Source organism: Arachis duranensis, chromosome 8, assembly GCF_000817695.3.
Source record: "Arachis duranensis cultivar V14167 chromosome 8, aradu.V14167.gnm2.J7QH, whole genome shotgun sequence".
Taxonomy (NCBI): Eukaryota; Viridiplantae; Streptophyta; class Magnoliopsida; order Fabales; family Fabaceae; genus Arachis; species Arachis duranensis.
The window spans coordinates 24,232,632-24,242,814 of record NC_029779.3 but is presented as its reverse complement, the minus strand read 5'-3'; the positions used below and the strand labels follow the sequence as shown (position 1 = coordinate 24,242,814).

At 31.7% G+C, this 10,183-nt stretch overlaps 2 protein-coding genes across 2 annotated transcripts; both read right to left on the bottom strand.

The window, feature by feature from the left end:
• Positions 1-2,912: 2,912 nt before the first annotated feature.
• LOC107461551 (60S ribosomal protein L38) lies at positions 2,913-3,781 on the bottom strand. The gene is made up of 3 exons (XM_016080071.3): positions 3,650-3,781; positions 3,250-3,433; positions 2,913-3,064 (listed from the first exon to the last, which is right to left on the bottom strand). The coding sequence occupies exons 1-3, from the start codon at positions 3,650-3,652 to the stop codon at positions 3,042-3,044; spliced, it is 210 nt and encodes a 69-aa protein (XP_015935557.1). The 5' UTR covers positions 3,653-3,781; the 3' UTR covers positions 2,913-3,041.
• Positions 3,782-8,527: 4,746 nt separating this feature from the next.
• LOC107461390 (protein SHORT-ROOT-like) lies at positions 8,528-9,983 on the bottom strand. The gene has a single exon (XM_016079866.3). The coding sequence runs from the start codon at positions 9,903-9,905 to the stop codon at positions 8,529-8,531; it is 1,377 nt and encodes a 458-aa protein (XP_015935352.1). The 5' UTR covers positions 9,906-9,983; the 3' UTR covers position 8,528.
• Positions 9,984-10,183: the final 200 nt, after the last annotated feature.

Here is a 10,183-nt window from a genome sequence, read left to right as displayed (position 1 = left end):
GAGGATAGGGACGAAAACAATTGACCAAACAAAAACTTTAAAAATTTATTTTTTATTTTATTTATGAAAATTCTGGTTAAAATGTTCGATAACCTAACCAATAAAAATTATAAATATCCTGACATATGAAATTAATCGATAAATTAAAATTTATAATTTTGTTATAATAATTTTTACATTTGTTACTAACACAAGATAATATACTACTTTTATTTAAGTGGTGGTTGAGATTTTCGAAAGATGATTTGTTCATTATAAAAAAAATTGTATGTTTCTGTAATAACATAAATTTTTTTAAGATAATTTTTGATCAATCTATACCTACAAGAGGGAATCCTTAAAAGGATATTTGTCAACTATAAATCAAAAAATCACAAGTGAGAGAAAAAATGATAAGAAGCTTGGCTATGAAACTAGTGATGGCAGGATAATCCACTTCTGAGAGGATAGTTAGTTACCATGTGGTGTTCTGAAAGTTATTTTTCTAAACCTTTTCTAAGTCTCAAATCTTCAAGGATCTACTATAGGAAATTGTGAGTTTTGTGATGGGTTAAAGTGGATTTGAAATTTTCAATGACAACGAGAGTTATTTTAATGGCAGCTGGAACTAGTAAACCAGTTTCATGCAGTTTTGTAATTAGTGAAACTGACAACTGAGAGGAGAAGACAAAGTGGTTTGAAAATTTGATAAAAAAAAAGGTGTTTATTCTACTAATTCTTTTGTGTAGGTGTTGCAGGCAGAAGTACTTCCAACGGATATCACAAGCTATAGGTTCACTAGTACTATTTGGAGAGAATTCGTCCCACCAAGGGTTGAATTGTTTACTTGGTTTGCACTAGAATGATAACATGTGTGTATTATATCATAAGTCTATTTGAAAGTACTTTTTACCTGTTTACTAGTTGTGAACTCACTTGACAGGTATTGTGTACTTGGTTATTCGCTCTTGGAAGGATATGGACTATTCTAGGTACACTCAAACAACACTATGAAAGTTAGACAGATATATTAGCGAAAAAGATGGAACGAAAGCGGTGGATAGTTGGTTGGCTTTTTTGCGATCATATAGACAATTTGGCTAAAAAAAAGATAGAATTTTCAGAAATCAAGGTTAAGTATAGTAGACATTATTAACAGATCCTTTACAAATTGTGATGAATAAATTGGTGGTGAACCCTGTAATTATTAATGGCAAGAGATAATTAGTGATTATTATTTTTAACGTTAAATTTGTTTCTTTTCTTTTGTTCCACCTACTGTGTTGAGCTTTTTTATTTCAAAAAAAAAATATACAAAAGAATATAACAAACATTAGTACATGAATGTATATCAAAAAATTTGTACAGTATCTCCTAACCTAATCTAACATATTAAAGACTAATCTGTAACCTAATCTAACATATTAAAGACTAATCTGTCGGAAATCAACGCTCTATCTTTTCTAATTATCTAAGGTATTTCGAAACATTAATTAAGAGGCAGCATATATATATGTGTGTGCGCGCGCGCGCGCGCTATTTCAATAATTTTTATAAAAATAAAAGTATTAAAAGCAGAGTTGGCATGTATTCTTATTTCTTATCTTCACGAGTTCCACACCAATAGTTGAACTGCCAAGTGCCAACCTTTAGGACCATGATTAATGGTGCAATTGTTATACACAACAATACCTTGACTTTTTATTAAATGAAATGGAAGATAAAGCTTAGAATGAAATAAATGAAATGTAGAAAGGGATCATATTTTATAGTCCCACAAACCAAGCCATGAATGAGCCAACCAACATGCTAATAAAATAGTATAGGGCATAGGCCAAAGTTACACGACAAAAATTCTTGGTTTACTATACAATAGAGAAGACGAAATGAAAAGATTTATTGAAAGCAATAATAACACACGAAATGTTAATTTGACAGTTAAAAGGGAGATAACAATTTAATTATAAGAAAACAAATTTTAAATTGTTCTTGCCACTTTTTCCTCTTATAATTGTTGAGAAAATTCAAACTTTCTCTATTATTGGTTGTTTGCTTTCTTACAAGTGTCAAATTAGTATTTCCTTTTTGGAATCAATGGGCAAAATTATGGAAGAGACTTCTTCAAGCAATGGCTTAAATGCTAAGAAGTAAAATCCTAAAATTATTCTTACAGAACTAAAACAAAAATAGTGATTAAGTAGGATTCGTAGGTTGCGGGTAACCGCCAACATAACTCATACTCCATCTTCATACCACAATTCCAGTGATATTGGGATTTACAAGTAGTTCTAATATTTTGTTTAGAAATAATAGTATTATTAACCATAAAAGTTCACTTGTGAAGTGTGAACTATCTTACAGTTAAGAGACCATACGAGAACCATTATGAATATTCTCAAATCTGTTAAAAATATTTATAAACTCAAGTATGTTTCATCCAAATCAGTTACAAGTTTCAACACTGTTGTGTCCGATACCAACAAAGACGCCCTCTTAGAGGCATAGACCACCTTTTTTTTTTTTGAGTAAAGTGACGAATAAATATTTCAGACAGATTAGTCTTTAAAAAAAGATACCAATAAAATCCTTCAAGATAACAAACATAGACAAATTAGTTCAAATTTCTACCCTAATTATAGAGGCTAATTCGAAGGTAGTGTGTGCACATCTACTGTTCTAGAAGACTTAACTATAAATCCTCAGGGATTAATTTATTAATTTACTCTTTTTTTGTTAGAATGTGTGTTTCCACTTTCTTGTTGAAACAGAGAAATAAAAAAAATGTGGATAAAATGGATTCTAGTGTATATCTCACACGGCCTTCTACAGTTGTTTTCAGATGCAAGTTTCAGTAGCTGGTTTCTATTGAGTAAATTACTGGAAGGAATGCAACTTTAATCGCAAATCTCAATGCCAAAACGAAGAAACTGGAATGTCGCAATGCAAACAATTAAATTGACGAAGGTTTAAGTTGAATCAGTCATGAACATAATATATAATTCATAATCAAATGCAACAAAAAAGAACAACAATCTTGCAGACAAAACTTGTTCTACTCTGAATCACAGATCCTGAACGCTCAAACCTGCAAGAATAAATCGGGATAAACAGCATGAAAATCAATCGAATTCTCCACTGTACTTTTCCTCACACCATATCAGTTTTAAAATCCATGGTAATTTCAATTCAGCTAAACGCACATGACCATTTATCTATGCAATTCAGGTTCCTAAAGTCTTGAAATATTGACGGAAAGAAAAGAAATCGAACCTGGAGGAAGTGATTGCTTCAACTTATCAGCTTTCTCGGAGTCAAAGACACAGAGAGTGTAGAGGTACTTGGAGCATCGAACCTTGAACTTCACCACATCTCTGCTCCTCTTGATCTTCACCGATCGTGCATCCTTCCTCCTTGCAGTTAGAAGGAAGTCCTTAATCTCATGAATCTGCTTCGGCTGCACCAAATCACACAGAAATTCAGAAAATTAAGCTAAAGAACAGAAAGAAAAAAAAAAAACCAACACATACTGAACGTTTCAGATATTCAGATCTGAGAGGATTCAACAAGCAGAAAATGCGAATCGATTACACAGGTAGAGAAACCGTGAACACTGAACAGAGAAAATGAACCACGAAGGTATGTAAAATTGGGTGCGAATAGAATAAAGTACCATTGTAGACTTCGATTAGGGTTTCCCGTTTCCGTCTCGAAGGCTCAAACAGAAGCTGCTAGCTCCACACTCAATTCAGATTTAGAATCATCCCTTTTTAGGGTTTGGAAACTAAACCCTAGAGACCATAATGCAAAATGACGTTTCTATCCTTCGAAAGATGGGCCTCAATCTGGGCTAGGCCCAAAATATTTGCGTTCTTTTGTTTCACTCTGTCTCAATGAATCTGTTTCATTTGGATCCATTTGTGCTGGATATTTGACCACCAAAAGAAAACAGATTCTTTTTTTACATTTATATATTAAAAAATAAAATAAAATAAAACTGTCAACTATCATAGAAAATAATTACTTATTGTATTTAACCCTTTTTTCTCCTCAAAATTTCCCAATAAACTATCTTTCAGAATTCAGAGGAGATGCTTAAATAATCCTCCAAGAAAAATATCTAAGTAATTAGATGAGAATATAAAAATATATGAAAATCACATTTAAATCAATATTATGTTAGATGCATAAAATTGAAATACATATTCAGATATACAAATATAATTTTCGTTATGGATATATACTCCTCTATTATTTCTTATTGATATTGGTGTTATTATAGTCTACTTCCTTGTGTTTCAATTGCTTAATGCAAATTCCTGTCTCCTTGTAATGAGTAATGGTTTATTTGCTTGTCTTTTACACCGAAATCTCGTTGCACTTGCATAAAATTAGTTATGAATTAGAGGAATAATAATAATAATAATGATATAAAATTTGGTTTGTTATGCTTGCACTGATATGAATGTATATATCTATGAGAACGAAAAGGAGAAACAAAAAATGAAGTGATTGTGGCATGGCAGTGATGATAGACAAGTAACGTATAAAAGAGTACTAATGGTACCAAACCAACAAGTCCAATCCAAAGCAAGAAAAGGTTTCATTGCTTGCCACTATGTAATGTTGGCCTATTAAACACTAAAGAGCAATGCAAGGCAAAGAGACTCGATTACTTAAAAGCAAATAATATTTGCTATTCATATCAAATCAATGGACCATAAAAGCCACAGTGCATTCAGTCGGCTACCATCTTTGCTAGCAATCAACCCCTCCCATGGGGTGGGGCCCTCCATCCCTTTTCTCTATTTATATTTTATAAACAAATTCATTTAATTAAATCATGTTCATTTTTTTCATTAGGGGAAAATAATGTGATTTTTGTTCCATACAGCATATAGTTATACTTAGTTCGATTTTATTAATAATTTATTAAAGATGGTATTTAAAAAAAATACCTTTTTTTTTTTTAATTATGGCACTTATGTTTAATATATCAAATTGAAAATAAATTTTAACAAGTTCAAGTAATAATATTTGTATTTAACAAAACATTTTTAAATTTAAAATATCATAATATACATAAATAGAGAAAAAATTGATTATGAATAAATTTAATTAAAAATAAATCTAAATATAATAATTATAAAGTTATTTTTTAATTTTAATAAATATAAACTAATTTTAAAAAGATTCTTTTAAAAAAACCCTTAAATTTTCAAAAATATAAATACAAATATATAATCATTTTTATATTTACCAACTACAAAATGGATTTGTAATTTAAGTGTGTAGTAGTGATGTATCATTCCATATAATGGGTATGAAAACTTAGTCTTTCTAAAAAGATCGAATTTTTTATTTGGGTTGCTTTGCAGTTGGTTCTTTCAACGAAAGTGTTTTGTTTTAAGCGTTATCTTTTACGAGATGCAGGGTAGAGATTAAAACCATAGAAGATTGTCTCAGAGATTGTGAAAAATCCAGTATGATATGGAGATTGCTGGACCCTTTCATTCTTGATAATGTCGAAGAGGGTAATTTTGTTGTCTAATCCGAAAGATATCGCGTGGGAGAGAGTTTCTTTGTGGTTCCAATTTTGGTAGATTTGGAGACACACTGTCGCAATGATATCTTTAATGCTAAGGACTCTTTGATTGACTACAAAGTTGCTACTAATGCTAAAAGAATAGCTAATGATTTTAAATTAATTATGATGCTAGTATCTTTTTTTGATTTGGGTATGCCTGAATTTAGTTGTATTCTATTAGAAAATCTGATGGTACGTGAGTTTTAGGTTAGTTAAGAAATATTTTTTCTTGAAATATTTTTAAATGTGACTTGTTTGTGGTTTGGAGTGTTTTGGTTTAAAAAAAGTTATATTAAAAAGGTTATATGAAGAGCTGATTGATTGTTTAGATGTTTTCTTTTTGCAAAATCTCTATGGTTTGAACAGATGTGAAGAGTATGATTTTGTTTTCAAAATTCAAAAACTCCTCTTTCAACAATGGGATATTTCAATTTGATTGGATTCTGCAGAAAATAAATAAAAAAACAGATTGATTAGCTCATTATGGGATCAAGACTAATTTTAATCATGTAATTCGGTCTTTTTCGATAAACGATATCTTCAGTAATTATCTATTCAAAAATTGATGTTGTTATTTAAGTTTGTTTTGTGTTCATATTATGGTATACAACTTAATTAGACTCAAAAGAGATCAAATTTAATCAATATTCTACAAACAAAACTTAGATTTACACTATTATTTATCTGATCTCGGGGTCAGACTCAGCAACATGAGTCTAATCTTACTTATCTAAATGACTAACTAAATTTTATAATATCTCTGATTCATCTAAAAAAAATCTCAACAATCCCTTCAATTAAATGGAGTAATAAATCCACCATAAAAAATATGAAACTACTTTATTATTGACTTTGCCACTCAAAAATACTTTAACATTCTCAAATATTTTTCGAACTCTAATTTATTAAAAATTTATCTAAAATCATTGCTAACTTAAATATTAGAGTTTTTTTACAGGTATTACTTCCGTCTTTTTACAAAAAATTTGGACAACTTCATTTTTATTAAAAAAAAAATTAAAATTTTCACCTAAAGATGTTTATATCTTACGTTCATATCCAAATCACCTTGATTCTAGATAAGTTTGAGAACACTTTGTGCTTTCCCTTGGGAGATGTTGGGAAAGAAAATTGTATGGAAGCAAGGCAGGTGATGATAAAAGATAGATATATAAAGAGAAAGAGAAAGGAATAGAAAACTGTGGAAATTAAAAGTAGGAGGATGGGCCATGGATAAATTGGAGAGGATGATAACTTTTGAAAATTATAGCACATGTACGTTTCCATGTTTCCCACTGAGATCTCACTTTCCACCAAGTTGCCTTTTTAAAGCCTGTACATTGGGTTCACTCATGCTACTCATCTATGTCTTTCTCTTTTGATCCTTTCCCCCAAAACCTACCTTCTTTTGCAATCCAATAAAACATATATTATTAATGCTCATGCATGGCATCTAATTCATCAAGATGTATTTATTTATTGTCAAACATATTGTGACATTGACTCATCGATTTTTCTTTTGTTGACTTGTAAATTTAAAGTTTGGAAAAATATAGATACCAATATACTATTTGTTAATTTATTATCAACAATAACTAATTATTATATTTTAAAAATATATATAAAGAAATACATCTAAAAAATACATATATAAGTTTTATTACATATAATGTGAGAATAAATAATTAAACCCTTGACATTTAATTAAGTGGGGATGGCCAATTGTTAAATTTTAAAATGTGTTTTATATTATCAATTATTAATAGGTATATTATATATGCTAACCCTGAGTCGTGCAATGGGGGGAACCATAATATACCTCAATTGTGATCAATAGAATCCACATCATCGCATATCTTAATTCGATTTTAGTTTATCTTGTTTTGTTCTTTTTGGAACTGAAAATCAGTAGCTTACTATGCAGTGAGAGTGATGCGTTTTAGTTAGATGACGTAACGATGTCATTAATATTATATAACCCATTCTATTATCTATATTATTCCATTGTTTGAAGAAAAATAAATAAAGAGAATAATGGTGCTTTTCCTTGTCTGTGTTATCTTATTTACCCTAATGCACCATGTTGTTCTTATATATGCTTTATGCTATTTTAATACTGGATAGACACTTATAGAGAGTGACCTAATTCACAATATATAATTAAATTATCGACTATATTACGTGTACATTAAAATAAGTCATCAAAATCAATTATCAGTATAAAATATACATTAAAAATAAATTAAACTATATATGTATTTATGTATAAATATATTAACTGTAACTGATTTTAGTGATCAATTTTAATATATGAATAAAACATTTTTCTTAAACTAAACAAGAGAAAATTAATTTTTACCATGTCAAAAAAATTTATTCTATTTTATTTTTTATAATATTCTTCTCAAATCTAATAAGTTAAAAAATAATTTGTTGTAAATCTAAATTTTACTTAAAAATTTATTGTCGAATAATAAATTATTATATATAAGACAAAATTAGAACTTGAAAATAGGAAAAGAACTAACTATTCTAACAAATCAAGTTGATTATAAAAAGATAATTAACATGCAAATTGATATAAGTGCACGCAAAATGTTCCTCAAAATCCATAGTGCAAATCAACATGGATATGAGAATGCTATATGTGAATCACTTTGAAATCTGATCTGATCTGACAACATAGCACCAATGCACTTAAAGAAAAGAAAGTTGATGAAACAATAATAATCATCCATGGTATTGATGATGGATGCGCAAAAAGGGGGAAAGTAAGCAATCACCATGGAATTCATAAAAAGAGCACAAGTTCAAACACCTTCAAACAAGGAAACCATAAAGAACACCAACCAACCCTATAACAGCACAAATTCCGATGCAATATATAAAGCTATAAGAAAACTTACAAACAAATGCAGTGATATATAATATATAAATACACATTCAATTGAATTATTGAATATATCTAGGGTTTCCATGCTGATGCCCAAACTACAGGTTCCTCCTTCCATGTCAAGAAAATTCCTGAGAGAGTATTATTATTGTAATTACTATTATGTCCTTCTTCTTGTTGTTGTTGTTGTGGCAAAACCAGTGACCAACCTCCACGGTATCTCTTGAGCAATGCTTTAACATCGTCAACCACATCATCGCTGAACTTTGCGCCTGAAAACTCCTTCTTCAGCTTCTCACACCACTGTCTCCCTCTCTCTCTTCTCTCACAACAATCTTCAAACTCTTCTTTATTATTGTTTTGTTCATCACCACCGCCACAAGCCAAAACCCTAACTATGCTTCGAGAACAATCTCTCTCTAACATCAACCTTTCGTTGCTCGTTAATGGAAAACTCTCTTCCAACATCTCGAAGTATAAGCCGTAGAATTTAAGGCACTCTTCAAAGCACTGAACGAAATCGTTTCGATTGCTGCTGAAATCGGCTTCTTCCTCAACGACGGTTACCACTTTTGGATTAAGCGATCTGAACATGCGAATTGCCGATTCTCTTTCTTCAACCTCGATCCTCCTCAACGCTCCGATGCAATTCACGGCGATGGCTTCGTCGTTTGTAATCCCTAACGATTCCTTCGTGAGCTCTCCCAGGCGATCGAGACCATTGATTACGTTGAATTCAAAGGGAACTCCCATGAGTCTCGCGAACTTCTCCATTCTCTGTCCGACCTCCTTCATAACAGAACTTACTGTGGCGGAGCTGAGCGCCACCACGGTAAGTCTGAGACGAGGAGTTTCGTCTTTTCTAGTGGCCAGCGCTTCGAACAGCGTTGGCCACTGGGTGCAAAGAGTGTTGCTTATGTCAATTATATGGAGGTTGGACTCGCCTTCCAAGGCCTCGAGTATTGCTCCGTTGGCTGCCACGTGTCCGAAGGTTGTCCAAGGGGAGACTTCTTGGAATTTGAGTATCAATTTTCTGGCGGAGTCGAAGTTGTTGCTCTTTTGAGCGACGGTTGAGAGAGTCTTGTAGCAACGGTGGCCGGATTCCGTGGCCTTGCAGAACAAGGCTTGCAAGAAGTAAGAGGCGAGCTTCTGATCCAAGTCGCCGTAAGGGGAAGCGAGTTCGTTGAGCATCCATAGAAGGTGGTGGATTTTGGTGGAGTCTCTTTGTGAGATGGCGATGGCACACTCCTTGAGGAGCTTGCAAGCCCATTTACCGTCCTCACATGGCTCACCGGAATCGGAAGAACACAGGCTGGTTGAGTTGGTGGTGGTGGTGTTGTTATGCATGTCTATGGGTGAAGCATCATCATCATGGATATGATGATGATGATGATGAAGATGAGGAATGTTGTTATTGAAGTGTGTTTTTTTGTAAGGGCTTAGGTGCATGGTGGTAGGTTCTAGTATTCTAATTCATTATTCTTAGTTTGTGAGGATTTGTGCTAATAAGGAGATATTGTGGTGGAAAATTCAGATTTCACTTTAGACATTGATGATTTGGGAAATTATATATAGGGTCGTTGTCACAGTTTGTCATTGATACAGTACTTTAATTTATAATATAACAATAATAAAAAAAATAATAAAATGGAAGTACAGGCTAAGGGAGTTTGTGGTGTTAGGGATATACATTGTGTACTTAATAGCCTTCTCTAGCCTGCACGTAG

Excerpts from the sequence above, each read along its gene's own strand:
- LOC107461551 (XM_016080071.3), bottom strand. Across the intron at positions 3,065-3,249 it reads GAAGCAATCACTTCCTCCAG|GTTTGAGCGTTCAGGATCTG; the intron begins GTTCGATTTCTT and ends TTATTCTTGCAG.
- LOC107461390 (XM_016079866.3), bottom strand. The coding sequence starts at position 9,905 with ATGCACCTAAGCCCTTACAAAAAAACACACTTCAATAACAACATTCCT.